This window comes from Gymnoscopelus microlampas (genome assembly GCF_963454915.1).
Source record: "Gymnoscopelus microlampas genome assembly, chromosome: 19".
NCBI lineage: Eukaryota > Metazoa > Chordata > Actinopteri > Myctophiformes > Myctophidae > Gymnoscopelus > Gymnoscopelus microlampas.
This window is the reverse complement of record NC_139956.1, coordinates 6782040-6802853: the sequence shown is the minus strand read 5'-3', so window position 1 is coordinate 6802853 and position 20814 is coordinate 6782040. Positions and strand designations below refer to the sequence as shown.

Here is a 20814-nt window from a genome sequence, read left to right as displayed (position 1 = left end):
CACTTCTGCCCTATTTTGTACTTTGTCACACAGCAGTCATGCATTTTATAAAATTATTTATTATTCATGTTTTTTTAATAATTGATTCAATTGATTTGTTCCATTAATTGTTAGTAACCAGCACAACTGTTGAGCTGCCATTTAGTCTGTCCCAGAGCCATGTAGAGAGAAAAGGGTCAAGCATTGTAACCTTAAGTTGTAGATTGTCTATTTTCACAATTTCTTTTCACTATAAAATAGTGCGTAGGTGGTCAATTCATAATGAATTGATGAAAGTCTGGCACTACATTTATCTTTTGGGTCTCGAACTGAAGAGGTTTAGGAACCCGAACCCCTGAAATAGATATGTCATATGTGTTGTGAGATTGTCCGTTTGTCCCTTCTTGAAATTTCCGTTAGTATATTCTAAAGTGGATAGGGCAAAAAAAAGAAGAGGACAGTTATCTGAATTATGAAGAATACTTCACAAAGTTTAGTTCCTATATACGGTCACCAAATGACCGTATATAGGAATTAGGAACGTTATTGTTCACTGTTCACTGTAGATGAATGTGTGTGAATGGGTGAATGTAATGCACAGTCTATGTAAAGCGCTTTGGCAAAAGCGCTATATAAAATGCACCATTTACCATTTATCTTCAATATTGTACTGTAGTCATGGTGAGCCATCCCACCACTAATGCTTGACTATTTTAAAGATGTTTCAACCCGTTAAGACCTGAGGCCTATTCTACAAATGCCTTCTAAATAATAGAGAAGTAGTTCTCAAACTTTTTTGTGCCAATTTTATAAAAAAAACCTTTAAAAAAATAGCAGATATACAAGCTCGCAGCAAGGCACAAAGTGATGTTGGTGTGAATCAGCTGTACAACGTTCAACCACAAGCTGAACCTCTTCTTTGTGCTACTGTCTCTTTAAAACCACTGCCTTGCCGTGCCTCCTGCAAACATCCAGGAAGTCCCTCCCCCCATGGGCCTCTCCCTTTTTTCTTCAGAAGAAAGGAAGCTCAGAGCTGTTGTTGTGTTTTCTCCTATGGTTTTCTCTCCCAGTAAACCAAAGTGTTGTTTGTTTTCTCTCTCAGTCTCTCTTCAGAGTAAACCAAAGTGTTGTGTGTTTTCTCTCAGTGTGGGTGTGGGTTGTCAGTCAAATGGCACAACAGCAGCAGAAGCAACAGACATGTGAGCTGGACCAGGACCAGTTCTGTTGTTCTGTCTGTCTGGACCTTCTAAAGGAACCAGTGACTCTACACTGTGGACACAGTTACTGTAGAAGCTGTATTGAGCGTTACTGGGACCAGTATGATGATACTGGAGTCTACAGCTGTCCCCAGTGCAGAGAGAGCTTCAGTCCCAGACCTGTTCTGAGGAAGAACACCTTGCTGGCTGAGGTGAGATGCAAACATGCATTAAGCTATATTTCCTGCTACAACAAACTTCTTGTAGTTCTTGTGGCCTGATTTAGGCTACTATGTTGCTTACTTGTTCACATTGTTATTTAAATGTCATTGTTTACTTGTCCACAAATGGTAAGCATGTTATTTATAGATGTTTATGTTTACCTGGTATCCTAGTTACTTTGAAGGACTATTGTTTTTCTTTGCAGTCTACTTAAAGGAGCATTTCACCCCAAAAAATTACTTATTGAGAGAGTATGTTTTGCACCCTGTCCGTCCGTCCGTCCGTGCGTGTCATTCTGTCTGTGTACAGCTAATCTCCGGCACCGTTGACTTGATCGCAGAGAAACTGTGCACACACTCCCTGGATGCCAGAGCAGAACCTCTGCCCCAAATGTTTCACAAGGGCCTTTTATAGTACCACCAGGGGGCCGATTTGTGCAAAACACATTGTTTGACAGTACTCCTACAGATTTTGCCCCAAAATCCCGCCAATCGGTACACAGTATCTCTATAGTCATTACACTAAACTGTCTTAGTGTCTTTTAGATTTTTCATATTCCATTCTGATTGGCTAAAATTGGCTTCTAAAGTTTGCAGCAGTGCTCAGTTTTGAACAAAGTGCCTCAAATCATGAACACTTGAAATTTATCAAATCAGCCTCAAGGTCCTTACACACTGGGGGGCGATTTTTTTCATGCGAATAATACGTTTGTTTTTAAAACCTTATAAAGTCAATGCAAGCTTCCACATCAGTTTCGCGGAGCGAAAAAGCGTCTTTTATTTATTCGGGCCGAGTCCGAATTTTGCGTATATTCGCATAATCGCCGGTGTGTAATGACCTTCATGGTGGCGCTATAACAGGCCGTCCAATTTTTCATATTCCATCCTGATTGGTGAGTTCCTAACATTGCTGGCCCACAATAACCTACCTGACCTGGCGGAGACCTGTGCTCCGAGGAGCACTTTTTCTAGTTTTCTATCCATTACTCACCCCATGAAGCCTTGAAATCATGCAGATTTCGCATTCCTTCCAAAGCCAATAATTTGATTACCGGCCGGGCCATGTCATAGTAGGCGGACGTACAGCAGATCTATAAGCTTGTAGGTTGTCAATTTCAGCAAAAAGATTTGGTGAAATAGTCTAGAGGACAAAGGAGAGGCCAAGTATAGACCTGAGGGACCCCTTCTATTGAAGTATATAGCGTCTGCTGAATGCTTAACTTGTACATTTTCAACAACGCAAAGAAATCACCTTTATGGAATGCAAAGTTCAGAACCGCAGTGTTCAGATAATGTTACTAATTTCTCACTGTGTTTATCACCATGAACCTCACAATGACTGTGTTGTATTCGTCATCAGTGAGTGACCTCCCCTCCTCTTCTCTTTACTTCCAGGTTGTGATGAAGCTGAGCAGTACAGGAGGCCAGCAGTCTTCTGTCTCAGCAGACCAGTCCAAACTCATCCGTGGCAAGGTGAGCCATTGGCAGAATTGGACGGGAATTCCAGTCCATGGCAATGAAAGCGTTAAATCTTGACCTAAGATTTCTGGGGAAAGAAAAAAAAAACAATATATATATATATATATATATATATATATATATATATATATATATATATATATATATATATATATATATAGAGCAACAATTACACACAGAGGTGTTCCCTGTTTGTATAACATATAGGTGTTCCAGGTCTAAATGGGTTAAGATGATATGTGGATCCAAACTAAACTGTCTCCAATTTCAGTTTTTACCCTGTATTCTCTATGATTTCTCTGTCTCCTGATTGGATAGAATTGGTATCCCGACTTGAAAATGTGCTTTGTTTACAAGCCAAACTGTCTCTTCCTGTTTCTTGCAGAAACAGCTGGTGACAATTCAGGAGGAAGCCCAGCAGAAGATCCAGGAGAAAAAGAAGGAGCTGAAAGACCTGAGACAGGTCCTGGAGGCCCTGAACGTGAGCTGATATTATGATAATAGTTCTTGTTCTTGTGTTTACTGTGATGCTATATGGATGAGACAGTGCCTTGTGTCATCAGAAGCACTAAAGAAGTGGTTCTCAAACCTTTTCATGTCAAGGACCCCCAATTAATATGTATTTGGCTGTGGACCCCCATTTGAAAATATTTGTGTGCCAGCAACCCACACATTAATTTGTGTTTTGCAAAATGTCTATTCTCTGAAGATTTTTTGAAATGAACAGATCTAAAGCTCACAACGTGGCGCAATGTGTTGTGAACTTGTAGAACGGCTATTTTCAAATAGCTGATGTTGGATTATGGTTGGTTAAACTGATTTTTATGCTATATTAATTAATTTTGCTGGGGACCCACTGGGGAACCACTGCAATAAAGTACCCAGAATGACGGTAAAGAACAGTGACAGCAAACAATCCATCATATCATGGAACTTCTGGAATGGCCAACAATACTTATGTTGTGACTGAATTTATTCCCCACAAAGTTCTACAGAAGCAATGCAACTAATAAGAGTTTCATTCATTCTTTCTTTCGACAATGCACATTAATGAACATTCCATACATGAAAGTGAAATGAATCAGCAAATCATGATCTCATGTAAACATGCCAGATTTAGCTAAAAGCTCATTTCTATCAGTAGTCCCCACATAAACAACACAACAATACAAACATTACAAAATACAGAAATAAACAAAAAAAATATACCATACCTACTTTAAGCCTAACAAAAACAAAAAAAATGCTTACTAACAAGTCAAATATCTAAAACGGCAAAATATGTAAAACCTATTTTGAAATATCTAATAATTAGAATCATCGGCTATTTAAAAATAGCAGATCTGTCTGTAGATCTACTATTTTCCAAAAAATCGTGAACAATGTGAATCATTTTAACACACATCGTGTGTGTGTGTGTGTGTGTGTGTGTGTGTGTGTGTGTGTGTGTGTGTGTGTGTGTGTGTGTGTGTGTGTGTGTGTGTGTGTGTGTGGCAGAGCTCTGCAGAAGCAGCAGTGGAGGCCAGTGACAGGATCTTCAGTGAGATGATGGTCTCCATTGAGAGAAGACGCAGTGAGCTTAAAGAACTGATCAGAGATCAGCAGCAGACTGCAGTGGCTCAGACTGAGGCTCTCCTGAGGCAGCTGGAGGACCACATGGAGCAGCTGGAGAGGAGACATGCTGACCTGGAGGAGCTGTCCAACACTGATGACATCATCACTTTCACTCAGGTTCCACACATGGCATTTTACTGTTTGGTTTTGACTCATTTAGGAGAAATCAGCTTCATATTTCATCTCATTCCATCATGTCATATTATATTACATTACATCATAGTATATTACATGGCATATTACAAATGGGTACATTTGTAATATGTCAGAATAACAATGTCAGAATTAGGCCTGTCACAATTATTACATAATCTCCTAATCACAATTATTTTCTACCATTGTCATAATTGTAAACATTTTCCAAAAAATTGAAGATCTACAAGATCAGCTTCTGAGTTTGTAGATTGTCTATTTCCACTATCTTGTAAAATATTTAGAAAGTATAAAACAGATATAGAACAGAAATATATTTGTAATGATATGTTTAATGTCTAAAACACAATCTCATTTGTTAATCGCAATTATTTGTATGAGAATTTGAGACAAATTAAATCGTCATTTATTACAGAGAAATTTGACTGATAGTTTGTTTACAGTTCGACTGACTGGGTGACATGAAACACAGGTCACAAGACTCATCAAGTCTCGTGTGTGTGTGTGTGTGTGTGTGTGTGTGTGTGTGTGTGTGAGAGAGAGTGTGCGTGTGCGCGCGTGTTAACTGGTTGAACAACAAGGACATCAGCTCAACTCCACCAATTGTGATCAATGTACTAATCTATTGATCTTCCATCCCTGTCTATACTGGTTTACTTGTCTCTCTCCAGAGTTTCCAGTCTCTCTCCAGTTCCAGTGGATCTCCAGTCTCACCCAGTGTGGTCATCTGTCCTGTGAGGTCCTTCACAGATGTGATTGATGTGGTGTCTGGTCTGAGAGACCAACTAGACAACATCCTGAAGACAACTTGGCCAGAGATATCAAAGAGAGGTGAGATTTAAATGTGTTTCTTGTTTTTCTAACCAGCCATCATAGTAAACATGGATTGATGAAGTCAGAAGGCAACTGGAGATATTTGAACTTTACTGTTTTCTTGTGTCTCCAGTTGATGTTTTACATCCAGAGGAGCCTCAGACCAGAAAGGACTTTTTACAATGTGAGTCCATGTTGATGCAGGTTCTGAACGTTGAAGTTTCATTCTGATATGTTGTTATTTAAAGCTCTAATGATCTGAGAGACCTTTTCTTCTTTGTTCTTTTGTCGTGTGTTCTCACAGATTCCTCTCCTCTGTCTCTGGACATGAACACAATAAGCAAATATCTCTCCCTGTCAGAGGAGCAAAGGAAGGTGACTTTTACACATCAACAACAGCCTTACCCTGATCATGCAGAGAGATTTAATAATTTCTCTCAGGTGATGTGTACAGAGGGTCTGTCTGAACGTTGTTACTGGGAAGTAGAGTGGAGTGGTAGAGCGGTTCGTACAGCAGTCTGTTATAAAGACATCAGCAGACAAACCCACTTTGGATCTAATGATAAATCCTGGTGTTTACTGTACTCTGATAGAAAATACTGTTTCAAACACAACAATGTTGACACTAAAGTGTCAGGGCCTCGTTCCTCCAGAGTGGGGGTGTACCTGGATCACAAGGCAGGTACTCTGGCCTTCTACGGTGTTTCTGACACAATGACCCTCCTACACACAGTTCAAACCACGTTCACACAACCTCTCTATCCAGCGATAATGCTTTGGGACTATGGAGATACAGCAGAGCTGTGTAAGACATGGTAGACATACTAGATATTCAACAGATTCTTCAACAGATTTTCTCTTCTAGATAAATCATGTGTAAGAAAGATGTGTACAGTATACTACACCATCATGATCGATCAATCCATTGTGTTCCTGAGAAATATATTACCTGAGAAAGAGGCAAAAATTCTGAAAACAGCCGATCATGTTCACAACGCCTGGTTGTAGATCTGCTATTTTCACAATATTTCACAATATATAAGTCAAACAAAATGTAATGCCTCAACTCCTACAATCCAAGTGCTTGTCAGGGTGGGTGGTCCCCAGTTCAAATATGATTATTTTGGGGGGTCCCCAGTATTTTGAGAACCACCACTAAGGTCTTACTCCTCAATGTGTCAAAAGGGGTGAAACAGTTAATCAACCTAATCAATTTAATCGCTTATAAAAATATATATTTTAACATGATGAACAATGTTTGTTTTTTTCTATTTCCTTCCCCCTTCCACTCCTTTTTTTTGTGTTTTACTTATTTTTCTCCCATTTTGAAAGTAGGAACATTGGAGTCCAATAGGGCTTCAACAGTTAAACACTTAAAACCTGGCATATAAAAAAATAAAAAAAAGCTTCTGTAATGTATGTAATACTAATAGCCGATCTACACGATCGCAACTTATTTGGCAAAATGAACAAATGTTTCAATTCATATACAGGACTTTGAGACCATCAGGTAATAATTATTAACATTATTATAATCTCATTAACTTTACTCCATTTACACTGACTTGTTTTTCAGAATAAATGTGGGCACTGTGGCTGCAACCTCTATGAGTGTTTCAGTTTGAAGAATGTTTCTGTCTCTTCAGACTCTACCTCAGCCCGTAGCACTTGCCCCAGCCTTGACTGCCTTGCAGGATTATGCATCGGCTAAAATGTAACTAAAATAGCATGTTATGTAGACAGATGCTATCCTATAGTGCAGGGGTCTTCAACAGGGGGTCTGGGGCCCCTAGGGGGTCCTCAGAGCTACTATAGGGGGTCCGCCAAATCTTTGTGTGATAGGATTTCGTTTTTTTGCATTAACCACTTGAACCCTAGAATTCCTTTTCTGAGGGGAACATTTGCCGAAAATAGCAGATCTACAAGCTCTCAACGCCTCGTGCTGCGAGGCGTTTAGAGCTTGTAGATCGGCTATTTTTGGCAAAGAGGCTATAGGTGTAGAGGGAAAAAAGAGCAGACTAAGTAAAAAAAAAAACTTTAATCTGAAACACAATTTTATACAATATAGTGTAGGGGGTCCCTGCTTCATCTCTCTCTCAGCTAGGGGGTCCTTGGCCTGAAAACGTTGCTATAGTGTGTATAGTTTCAATGTAGGCTGGTGATAGGTTCTTGATTTACCTATATATTAGCTATTATTAGATTATTGGTTTACTTATGTATTACTTTATTATTAGATTACTGTTTTTGTTTGTATTTGATGTATTATGATGTATTATCTTGTGTCCTTGCTTACAGTAAATCGCTCTGGATTAAGAGCGTCTGCTAAATGCCTAAACTGTAAACTGTAAAAGATGAATCACGAATGACAGCTTTGGCATGCATGCCACTAATGACTCATTAAAGTTGAAAAAAAGGTTAGATCTACAAGCTCATTTATCTATGGATAGATGGATGGATGGATGGATAGAAAAACATAAATTTACACAACACTGATGTCTTAACAAGTCTATGAAGATATATATGAAAACGTTTAATCTGCAACACAATTGTATACAATATGCAGTGGGGGTCCCTGCTTCATCTGTCTCTCAGCTAAGCGGCCCTTGACAGCAACTAAGTACATTTACTTGAGTGCTGAACTTAAGTACATTTTTGGAGTATTTATTATTTGTTTTAGTTTTTTTTTCCAGCTGATGACTTTCACGCTGCTACATTTCAAATAGAATTATTGTACGTTTGTCTCCACTACATTTCTAGGAAGGACCAAATTGGGACCAAATTGTACAAAATATATCTCGGATGTTGATATTCAATGAGAATTAGACCAATAATTATATTTCAAAAACTGATTCCCTGGGAATTTGGGAAATACATATTTCAAAATTATGGCAGACTTATCTGATTATTAAAACATTTACAGTATCGGATACAGTATCAGGCAACTCAGAAGATGAATTTGAGCAAAATCCAGTTTTCTTCCAATGACAAGTGTACTGAACTCCAGCTTACATTTGTTCATGTGTGGCCATGAGATCACGTGTCCCCTACTGAGGTCACAATACTGAATGGAATTCATTCGTTCAATTAGACAATGCTGCTGGCATTTCTCTCACTTAATCAGTACTAGGAACGTAATCTTGTTTACTGAAATAACACACACAATGAGTAATTCCATGAACCCTTCAGGTGCAACTCCAGCATTGAGAGGACAAAAGGTAATGCAGATGACAAGCAATGACAGCAATAAGGACCGCTATCACCCGAATTGTCCACCAGATGTCACCCGTGTGTCATTTTCATACGTGTGCTCACTGGAGGAAGTGGAGAGAATGTGGTCCGTGTGAAACTAGTGAGAAAGTCGAGATATTTGACACAAATACAACATGTTATGCCGTTCTCTACCCCTAATAAATAAATACCCCCAATAATCTTCTACTTGTAACCTCGTGTCACCAGGCTTTTACACGCGGAGGGGAAATTATAGTGTAGTTTAGTGTGAGAATGTAGCTGTAGAATACAACTCTCGTAGACGTATTTATGATTCTGACGTTTTCAATCTACGAGAGCTGTAGGGTTCACCCCCCATGGACACAGGGACTTTCAGCACTATACCCCGTAGACACTCCAAACATGTACAAATTGAAAATAAAGGTGCTTAACCCCACACCCCAAATGTTAACTCTCGTTTTGAGGTTAGGAGGTTTTAGGCATACTTTCTGTGAGGTTAAAGGCTAGGGTTAGGCATAGTGTTTGTGAGGTAAAAGTTTGGTTTTAATAGGCATCGTTTTTGTGAATTTACAGGTTAGGCCAAGGTTTAGGCGCAACCTGGGCGACACACCAATGAAAGAGGGAGTCCCCTTTAAAACCACTGCCTGCTGCAAACATCCAGGAAGTCCCTCCCTTTGTCTCTCCTACTTTCCTTCTGAAGAAACGAAACTCAGAGCTGTTGTTATCTCTCTCAGCTCAGTCTAGCTCTTCAGAGTAAACCAAAGTGTGTGTTTTCTCTCAGTGTTAGTGTGGTTGTCAGTCAAATGGCAGAACAGCAGGAGAAGCAACAGACATGTGATCTGGACCAGGACCAGTTCTGTTGTCCTGTCTGTCTGGACCTTCTAAAGGAACCAGTGGCTCTACAGTGTGGACACAGTTACTGTAGAAGCTGTATTGAGGGTTACTGGGACCAGTATGAGGAGACTGGAGTCTACAGCTGTCCCCAGTGCAGAGAGAGCTTCAGTCCCAGACCTGTTCTGAGGAAGAACACCATGCTGGCTGAGGTGAGATGACCTTACAAGTTACAACCACACATTAAACTACATGTTCTGATACACAAAACTCCTTGTTGACTATTGTGATAGATGGTAGTTATACTATATGTTGCTTACTTACTACACATTATGTTATGTATGTTGATAATGTCCACAAATACTAAGAACTGTTAGACCAGTGGTTCTCATAAGTGGGGTCTGGGAACCCCCAGGGGTCCATGAGGGGGTTCCAGGGGGTCCCTAACAAAATGTTTTAAAAGAGTATCACAGTCTGTTTAACCACTGTAACCCTATAGTACATCAGCTACAGTACTTGAAAATGACAGATCTACAAGCTCACAATGCATCGCAATGCGATATGCAATATTCTTTTTTGAAACTTTACCTACATAAATCTTGTATGGGGGTCCCTGGCACAAAATGTTTCCATATGGGGGTCCGTGGCCATTACTTTGGGGGTCCTTGACATGAAAAGGTTTGAGAACCACTGGTTTAAACAGATACTAGGTTTGATGGTGTCTTAGTTTCTTTGCAGTCTACATACTTACCTTATGCTGTCATTTTGTTGACTAGGGTAATTTACTCTGATCTTTGACTTGTTAGTCACTGGTTAATCATTAAACTCTAGCGTCCCTATTCTTGCCATGGCATTCACTGTAGGCAAATATAATAGCAGATACATGGTGGTTTCTAGTGATTAAGAGTGTCTGCTAAACGCTTACATTGTAAATGTTTTACCACAGACTGTAAAGCAATCAACTTTATGGAATGCAAAGTTCAGAACCACAGTTTTCAGATAATGTTACCATTATTATCAGATGAACTGACCTGTAATTTCTCACTGTGTTTATCACCATGAACCTCACAATGACTGTGTTGTATTTGTCATCAGTGAGTGACCTCCCCTCCTCTTCTCTTTACTTCCAGGTTGTGATGAAGCTGAGCAGTACAGGAGGTCAGCAGTCTTCTGTCTCTGCTGCTCTGCTGTACGCCGGTCCAGCAGACGTGGCCTGTGATTTCTGCACCGGAGCCAGACGTCACAAAGCTCTCATGTCTTGTCTGGCGTGTCTGGCCTCTTACTGTGAGACTCACCTCCAGCCTCACTACAATGTTCCTGTGTTGAAGAAGCACAAGCTGGTCCCAGCCACCAACAAACTGCAGGAGAAGATGTGCTCCAGTCATGACAAGCTGATGGAGGTGTTCTGTCGCACAGACCGCCAGTGTATCTGCTATCAGTGCCTCATGGATGAACATAAGGGCCATGACACGGTGTCAGCTGCTGCAGAGAAGGCAGAGAAACAGGTAGGACCACGATCACTTGAAGACAAATCATGAGAGAGATCATGTTTTAAAGACAGAAGCAGAACTAAATGACCATGTCACAAATCAGGGTGTTGTACAATAAAAAGTATTGAAGGATTAAGTACACTCCTTTTGGACCCAATGAAAAACAGACGCGATTGATAACTTTTCATCAATCATATTTTTTGTCCATTAATCTTGCCCCTGTATTTTGGAGAAGTTACACAGTTGGTTTAAGATGTGGATCCAAACTAAACTGTCTCAAATCTCACTTGTTTTTGTCCTGCATCCTGATTGGATAGAATTGGTATCCTAAGTTAAATGTACTTTGTTTACAAGACAAACTGTCTCTTCCTGTTTCTTGCAGAAACAGCTGGTGACAATTCAGGAGGAAGTCCAGCAGAAGATCCAGGAGAAAAAGAAGGAGCTTAAAGACCTGAGACAGGTCATGGAGGCCCTGAACGTGAGCTGATATTATGATAATAGTTCTTGTTCTTGTGTTTACTGTGATGCTATATGGATGAGACAGTGCCTTGTGTCATCAGAAGCACTAAAGAGGTGGTTCTTATAAACCAATTAATATGTATTTGGCTGCAGACCCCCATTTGAAAATATTTTATGCCAGCAGCCCACATATAAGATTAGTGTTGTTAAAATGTTTCAAAATGATTCATTATTTTTAACATTCTCTCACGAATATTAGAAAATAGCAGATCTACAAACTCACAACGCGCCGCGATGCATTCGCCATGTGTTGGGAACTTGTAGAACGGCTATTTTCAAATACTGTAGCTGATGTCCTGAGGCCGATCCTAAAAAATGTATTTCTGAAAAACATATATTGCTATATCAGTGGTGCTCAACACCTTTTCATGTCAAGGATAACACTGTGTGTGTGTGTGTGTGTGTGTGTGTGTGTGTGTGTGTGTGTGTGTGTGTGTGTGTGTGTGTGTGTGTGTGTGTGTGTGTGTGTGTGTGTGTGTGTGTGTGTGTGTGTGTGTGTGAAGCAGAGCTCTGCAGAAGCAGCAGTGGAGGCCAGTGACAGGATCTTCAGTGAGATGATGGTCTCCATTGAGAGAAGACGCAGTGAGCTTAAAGAACTGATCAGAGATCAGCAGCAGACTGCAGTGGCTCAGACTGAGGCTCTCCTGAGGCAGCTGGAGGACCACATGGAGCAGCTGGAGAGGAGACATGCTGACCTGGAGGAGCTGTCCAACACTGATGACATCATCACTTTCATTCAGGTTCCACACATGGCATTTTACTGTTTGGTTTTGACTCATTTAGGAGAAATCAGCTTCATATTTCATCTCATTCCATCATGTCATATTATTATTACATTACATTACATCATAGTATATTACACAACATGACATTATTAATGCTGGTAGTTACTAATACTAATATTGTTGCTAGATACAGTAGTTGTACAGACCACAATAACATTGTCAGAATTAGGCCTGTCACAAGTATTACATAATTGCCTAATCACAATTATTTGAGATCATCACAATTATTTTCCACAATTGTCATAATTGTAAACATTTTCCAAAAATAGCAGATCTACAAGATCAGCTTCTGAGCTTGTAGATTGTCTATTTCCACTATTTTGTCAAATATTTTGAAAGTATAACATTATTCAATATCTGCCCTGTACAATTTGTGTTCATAGATTGGAAAAGAAATGTATATTTTGATTTATATGCTCAATGCCAAAAACACAATCACATTGTTAATCGCAATTATTTGCATGAGAATTAGAGACACATTAAATCATCATTTATTACAGAGAACTTTTACTGATAGTTTGTGTACAGTTTTACTGTGTGTGTGTGTGTGTGTGTGTGTGTGTGTGTGTGTGTGTGTGTGTGTGTGTGTGTGTGTGTGTGTGTGTGTGTGTGTGTGTGTGTGTGTGTGTCTCTCAATGTACCAATTTATTGATCTCTTGGTTTAATGTTCTTCCATCCCTGTCTATACTGGTTTACTTGTCTCTCTCCAGAGTTTCCAGTCTCTCTCCAGTTCCAGTGGATCTCCAGTCTCACCCAGTGTGGTCATCTGTCCTGTGAGGTCCTTCACAGATGTGATTGATGTGGTGTCTGGTCTGAGAGACCAACTAGACAACATCCTGAAGACAACTTGGCCAGAGATATCAAAGAGAGGTGAGATTTAAATGTGTTTCTTGTTTTTCTAACCAGCCATCATAGTAAACATGGATTGATGAAGTCAGAAGGCAACTGGAGATATTTGAACAGGAGCAGACTGATGCAGGGTCCCCACAGTCATGAAATTCCTGGAAATATTTTGAAATTAGAAAAAGCTTTTTCCAGTCCTGGAAAAGGTTTGGAATGTATCAAGGGTCCTGGAAAATATTTGGCTATGCATTGTTTTTGGCTATTGATTTTGTTAATAAAAAACATTTTCCAAAACATGTATAACATTACACAAAATATGTAACATAAGTCGTTTTTTTGCCGAATGGGCTGCATGAATGCAGCCCGTTCGGCAAATGTGTATACCGAATGTGAGATCTACAAGCTCACAATGTGCTGCTGCGTGATGCGTAGTTAGCACATTTGGCACACAATTTGGAATGGAATTATACCATTCTATATTCTATGTGTTTTCTTGGCTACACACATCTGGGGCAATAAGCGGGTGCCGTGACACAAGTCCAGAGGTGCCACAGAATACTTTGATGATATTTGGAATTGACCAATTCTCTTAAACCACTTACACCACATCTCTAAGACGAAAATAGCAGATCTACAAGCTTGTCATTGTCAGCTTGTAGATCAGATTTTTTGGTAATTGTTCCCCACAGAATAGAGATGCTGGGGTTCAAGTGTATCTTAGGGGGTAAGATTTATGTACTCATTTTATGTATATGACATAAATGTAAGGTGCTATAGTATGAAAAAGGTTATTTACAGGGTTAAATGTACCAATTGCCATGGTGTTTTATGTTATACAGTACTGTTTGAATGGGATGTGAACGCTGTGGGGGAAGCTTGTGGCATGTGTTGTGCACTCCCTTGGGGGACAGACAGCACTTGCCTGCTGGTTATGATCGATATAAAGCCTTGTATCGACATAATCATCTTTTAACTATTGTTACATACATCTAAGTTGTATTCATACTTACATTGGAAGTATGAGTACCTGAGTCTGAATCCATTAGCAAAGTGATGGTCTGTGAAAAAAGTACGGCAGTCTTAAAGTCCTACTGTGTAACTTTTTCAGTGAAGTTATTTTTGACATGCTCTTTCACTGGTCCATTTTCACTATAACCCCCACATACTGTAAAGGTGTTTTTTGTCCTAGAGTGTCTGCCCTGACACTCGTGCCAAAATGATGCGGGCATAGGAAATGTATTGATCCCTTTTAAAATAAATACATAATGGTTTCTGAAAGTTTCTCTCACCTCAAAAATAAAACAAAATAACGTCAGTGCTAGGACGCTGCAGCATTCATTTTGGACCGGTACTTTTGTTTCAAACTGAATTCTGAGAATCAGACAACAACTAACGGAGGTGTCGCCAAAAAAAGACGAAAATGAATGTTACACAGTAGGACTTTAAAGAATCTGTAGTCTCCCATTATACCCAGTCAGTTAAGATGTTGTTTTGTCTTGTCTTGTACAGCCTTTGGCTTGTCTACATTTGGCACATCTGGCTCTGCTTCAAAAGCTCTGACACTTGTTTTGTTCTCCCAAAGATGCTGCTGCGGTTCCAAAGCCAGAGTTCTCCCTCATGGGTAGCACCACCCCGGCCCCCAGCAGTGTATTCGTCTTTGCTGCGGCTGCTAACTCCACTCCAAGTAGGTGGCTTTTTGTGGCATCCACAGTTTGACTTGAGTTTCCTCTCTTAAAGGATCAGTTTCCTGTTGGATTTCATAATGAAGAAACTGTTGGATTTCATAATGATTTGTTAAAGACACGGTCCCCACGGTCATGAAATTCCTGGAAATATTTTTAAATTAAATTATCAAGGGTCCTGGATTTTTTTTTGGCTATGCATTGTTTTTGGCTATTGATTTTGTTAATAAAAAACATTTTCCAAAACATGTATAACATTACACAAAATATATAACCTAAGTAGTTTTTCGCCGAACAGGCTGCGTGATTGCAGCCTAATGTATACTGGACGTGACAAAAATAACAGATCTACAAGCTCACAACGTGTTGCAGCATGATGCGTAGTTAGCGTGTAGATCTGTTCCTTTGTCACGTGACGCCAACTTGTCCAGTGCAGCCTAACTATTGAGAGCAACACGTAAATCGTCGGTGATGAAGCGTAAGCAATTACTCAATAGTTATATCGGTTGAACTAGTAGTATCCACAATGCCTGGGAAATGTGCTTTTAATAATTTGTGGCTTACGAAAAATATAAAGACTGACTAAAGCGAGAAGCGAGAAGCGGACCCGAATCGAGCTGGCTGCAAGTTATGCATCAAAACATTTGATGTTGGGAACATGGGGGAATCGGCACTGGTCAACCATGAGAAAAGCTAAAAACATCTCAAACTCCAAAAGGCTGCTCAACAGACTGCGGGTGTCGGCACGTATTTCACGCAAGACAACAACCCACGCTCAACCAGTCCATCGCAAAAGGAAAACAATAGGAAAACCAACAACAAAAGTGTAATTTAAAACATCCATGCATCCTTCCTTATTTTTAAATTATTAAATTGGGCAAATGCAAGGCAATGGACTATTATTTAAAAAAGAGAAGTACTACGAATGCCATAATTAAGTGTGCCTGCCATGTAATGGCAAAACACTTGTTGTATTCCGCCATACTTAAAGAGCACGTAAAGTGAATTAAGATATTTGTTTATAGACATATAACACATGTCAAATAGTCATTGCTGAAACCCTGGAAAAAAATACGAACTTTATTTTACAGCGTTATGGAATAAGACCACTTTATGTTTTTTGAATAAAATATGGGGTGATATATTGTGGGCGGGATTAAAATATCATGCACCACGGTGATACTGTAATATGTAATGAGCCTACTGTACTATCATCAAGTCAGTTATCCGGTGCAGAAGCTCCGCCCCTCATGCACAGTTTATAACTTGTAATCATGGTAGGGAAAAAGATAACCCACCATTCTCCTAGAGACTGAGAACGAGGTTGAATTTGAGGTTGCTCAATCTCATCTGGTTCCTCGTGTTCTGGAGGCTCAAACATGTATGGCTGTACATTTCCAATGAACCTATTTGGGGCAGCCATTCTTCTGTGATTTGAATGAGACCGGGCGAGTCAACAGCAGCCAGCTACAACCAGGCTGCAACGCTTGTCTTCCGTGTGGGCGTGGCACACACACACACACACACACACACACACACACACACACACACACACACACACACACACACACACACACACACACACACACACACACGACGAAGCTGAGGCGAGAGATACTTCCTTGAGGGGGCGTGGCTTCAGATACTGTCCTGGACACGCCCCTAAAGTCCAAGGCAGAGACAAGAGACCAGAGAGACCAGACAAATATTGCATTGTATTTCATCCATTTTGAAACATAAGTTTCTAAACTTTGCGATTTTTTCACCATTCAAATTTGGTCTGTTGGTTAATAACACATTACTCTGGGAATACATATTGTATCATTAAGTGTGCCTGCCATGTAATGGCAAAACACTTGTTGTATTCCGCCATACTTAAGTTTTATTTATCCTTGCAAAACGTTGTCCATCCGTAACTGCTGCACGGTTTACACTACCCCGGCAATAAATACATCAAAACGTGCGGCTTGGCCGGGAATCGTGTGCTCGGAAGTTTTTTTGCCGTTAAGCATTACCATTGCGACGTTATTCGCAAAAAACTACGAAACCCCGGCCCTTTCGGCTGCACGCGGCGCCCCAAATGCTACTCCTCCCACACGGTTTACACGTCCCTGGCAATGTATACATCAAAACGTGCGGAACGACCGGGCCAACCAGGCTATTACTTTTCTAGCCGTTTCGCAATACCACGGCGACGTAATCGGCAAAACCACGTAGCCACGGCCCCTTTTTAGTCCCCCACTCAAACCCATGTTAAAAAAAAACCTTTACAGATCCGGTTCAGAGTGCAGGTTACACTGTTTAACAGTCTGAGGTCCTCTCCTCTCCTCTTATTGGCCACTCGTCCAACTGGTTATCAAAGAGGGGTCAGGGGACCCCCAACCACCTAGCCACGCCCCCTTTTAGTCCCCCATTCAAACCCATTTAAAAAAACAAAAACGTACAGATCCGGTTAAGAGTGCAGGTTACACTGTTTAACACTGTGTGGTCCTCTCCTCTCCTCTCATTGGCCACACGTCCAACTGGTTGTCAAAGTCTTCCTATTGGCTGGCCTTTAAACAGCTATAACTCCAGATGACAGCATGCTACCGAGTCCAAATTTGGTGGGTGGACCTATTTTCTTTCTCCGAACTTTTTTTTTTACAAACTTTTTTGTTTTCCGGATGTGGATCTGTTCAGTTCCGGTTTAAAAAGTGCCCAAAATGCTCCGAAACTTCGCGCACCCCCCCAAAGTGGGGGTCTGCGAACAAATGCATCAGACCCAAAAGTGGATTTATTCACTTCCGGTTTTGAAAAGTGCCCAAAATGCTCTGAAACATTGCCTACCCCCCCTATATGTAATGCTCAGTTTTTGCCTCAGAACACCAGAAGTGGGTGAAACAAGCACTTGAAACCATTCGAGTAATTGTTCATATATAAAGACAATTAATTGAATTTTTCTAAAACAATTTATTAGATGCACATTTTTTCCTTCAATTTTTCGGCTTTTTTATTTTCCTTTTTAAGCCTTTGGTTTATTTTTTATTCATTTTTTAATTCTTTTTTTTGCTGCTTTTTTTGGGTGGTCCACCAAAATGGACCACCCAAAAACCTGTTAAGAGCACGTTTCAGACCATTTGGAGTCGATTGGTGGTACTTTGTAGTGACACTATTTTGAGTCTCCAGCCAGCTGCAGGCACACTTACATTTTCTTAGGAATTGTGTTTCTAGTGAGTCTTGTATATTCCAGTGAGCTATGCTCTAGGATAGGTGGTGTAGCAAAACTTTGGCACAACATTTTGAATGGAATTATGTTCTATGCTTTATTTTTGCTACACTGCCTGTCTTTGGGCATTGCACATAGGAGTAGGAGACTCATTTTTGTGCTGAATGATTGTTATATAGGCCTGGAAATTGGGTTAAATATTCTTAAAAGTTAAATATTCTGGAAAAGTTTTGGAAAAGCTTTGGAAATTCATTGGTAAAAATGTGTGGGAACCCTGCTGATGGTACACAGGTTGGCTGTCTGTCAGATTGGACAGAAACATTGAAGAATTCAAGCAAGAATATTTCTCAAAGGAGAGGTTATGGTCAGATTTAAATGTATTTATTGTGTTTTAACCGGCCCCTATACTGTACAGTACATTTCTAAGTGTTGAAACAGTTTGTACAGGTGGAAGTATGTCTGGGAAGGCTACTAAAGCCTGTAATATGGGAGGCAATACATTAGTGTGACCTGTGTTTCATGTCACCCGCTACAGTATATAAATGCACCATTTACTATTTATTATTATTTATTATCATTTTTTTTATATTTTTGTTCTTAATAAATGATCTTGAGGAGTTCTCTCTCCTGATTGGATGAAATGTGTAACCCACCTGAAAATGTATTTTCTGAAGAGCTGGGGAGACAGCTGTTACTGAACAAACACTATAGAATAGCAATGATGCTATAATAGCTTTAACTTTTTGACAAAACCCTTGGAACTTCAGTTTAATCCATTCTTCAGTATGATGTCTGTCATATATGCTATATATGTGACTGTGCCTTTAAGAGAGCTACGTTACGACACTGCCGTAAAGCAGGTCTGTTGTATATTTTACGTCAGTCGTATGTTGTGACCTCCTGTAGGCTCACGCTGTATGTTTTACATGCCTGAAGTCAGCAGTAAAGTCTATTGGATTTGACCCTTTGTGTGGACATAGAAATCCTTTACAATGTCATGATGACCTTTACTGTTTTCTTGTGTCTCCAGTTGATGTTTTACATCCAGCGGAGCCTCAGACCAGAAAGGACTTTTTACAATGTGAGTCCATGTTGATGCAGGTTCTGAACGTTGAAGTTTCATTCTGATATGTTGTTATTTAAAGCTCTAATGAGTTTGATCTGAGAGACTAACTCTAAACACAATAAGGTTCATGAGGTTTGATTTTTCTTTTGTCGTGTGTTCTCACAGATTCCTCTCCTCTGTCTCTGGACATGAACACAATAAGCAGAAAGCTCTCCCTGTCAGAGGAGAAGAGGAAGGTGACTTTTACACATCACCAACAACCTTACCCTGATCATGCAGAGAGATTTACTGGATACCCTCAGGTGATGTGTACAGAGGGTCTGTCTGAACGTTGTTACTGGGAAGTAGAGTGGAGTGGTGGATGTCATATAGCAGTCTGTTATAAAGACGTCAGCAGACAAACCTCCTTTGGATACAATGATAAATCCTGGTGTTTACAGTGCTCTGATAAAAACTACAGTTTCAAACACAACAGTGTTGAGACTAAAGTGTCAGGGCCTTTCTCCTCCAGAGTGGGGGTGTACCTGGACCACAAGGCAGGTACTCTGTCCTTCTACAGTGTTTCTGACACAATGACCCTCCTACACACCGTTCAAACCACGTTCACACAACCTCTCTATCCAGGGATAATGCTTTGGGTGAACTATGGAGCTACAGCAGAGCTGTGTAAGACATGGTAGACATGTTAAGAATACTGATGATGATATTCAGTTGAAAACTTAGTTTTCTTCATTAGATGATAGATTGTCTCTTCTAGATAAAGCATGTGTAAGAATGATGTGTACAGTATACTACACCATCATGATCAATACATCCATTGTGTTCTGTTCATTGCATTTCTTTAACCCATTCAAACCGGGAACGAGTCTGTGTAACCACTCTATCCATGTTTTATACTTTGGCTATTCAAAAAATAGCAGATCTACAAGCTCATAGCGCGGCACTCGGTGCCGCGCTATGAGCTCGTATATCTGCTATTTTTCGAAAAATCTTGGAAGATTTGTGCAAATCTTTGAATATGTTTGTTTTAAAGGGATAGTTCACCCAAAAAACTACTTATTTTCTATCAATTACACACCCCATGAAGCCTTGAATTCATGGATTTATTTTTGTTTTTGTCTCATTCCTAAGCCAATAATTTGATGACTGTGTTTATTTCCGGTAGGAGACACAAAGAGTCTACTTTGTGTCTCCTACCGGATACATTAGCATCTTTTCGCCGGTAATCAAATTATTGGCTTAAGAATGCGACAACATTTTTTATAAATCCATGAATTCAAAGCTTCATGGGGTGTGCAATTGATAGAAAATAAGTCATTTTTGGGTGAAATACTCCTTTAAAGCGAACATTTTTAACTCCGATCTGTGCTTCTGGGGGGGGGTCCCTGGAACAACAGATTTTGAGATGGGGGTCCGTGGCCAAATACATAAAGAAGACATTTGTAGAATCCCCCAGAAGCAAAGATTTGAGTTACAAATGTTTGCATTAAAATATATATATATTCAAAGATTTGCACAAATGTTCACACATTTTCAAAAAGTAGCAGATCTACAAGCTCATTATGAGCTTGTAGATCTGCTATTTTTTTAAATAGCTAAATAAATCTTAAAATGACACTGACAGATGTGTTCCCGGTCTTAATGGGTTAATAAGCCTGCTGCAGACAATCATTATACAGTATGCCCTGTTATCTTGTTGATATTACTACA

General features: G+C 39.9%; 1 protein-coding gene across 1 annotated transcript; it reads left to right on the top strand.

Annotated features, from left to right (window-relative positions):
• The first annotated feature begins 944 nt into the window (after positions 1 to 944).
• LOC311035187 (E3 ubiquitin/ISG15 ligase TRIM25-like) lies at positions 945 to 19992 on the top strand. The gene is made up of 14 exons (XM_084043264.1): positions 945 to 1387; positions 2792 to 2869; positions 3261 to 3356; positions 4373 to 4606; positions 5314 to 5473; positions 5589 to 5639; positions 5760 to 6271; positions 9418 to 9726; positions 10645 to 11019; positions 11387 to 11482; positions 11730 to 12263; positions 13019 to 13178; positions 19069 to 19119; positions 19270 to 19992. Exons 1-14 carry the CDS (start codon positions 1148 to 1150, stop codon positions 19782 to 19784), a joined length of 3411 nt encoding a protein of 1136 aa, XP_083899390.1. The 5' UTR covers positions 945 to 1147; the 3' UTR covers positions 19785 to 19992.
• The last annotated feature ends 822 nt before the right edge of the window (positions 19993 to 20814 follow it).

Excerpts from the sequence above, each read along its gene's own strand:
- LOC311035187 (XM_084043264.1), top strand. The coding sequence starts at position 1,148 with ATGGCACAACAGCAGCAGAAGCAACAGACATGTGAGCTGGACCAGGAC. Across the intron at positions 1,388-2,791 it reads AGAACACCTTGCTGGCTGAG|GTTGTGATGAAGCTGAGCAG; the intron begins GTGAGATGCAAA and ends CTTTACTTCCAG. Across the intron at positions 5,474-5,588 it reads GCCAGAGATATCAAAGAGAG|TTGATGTTTTACATCCAGAG; the intron begins GTGAGATTTAAA and ends TTGTGTCTCCAG.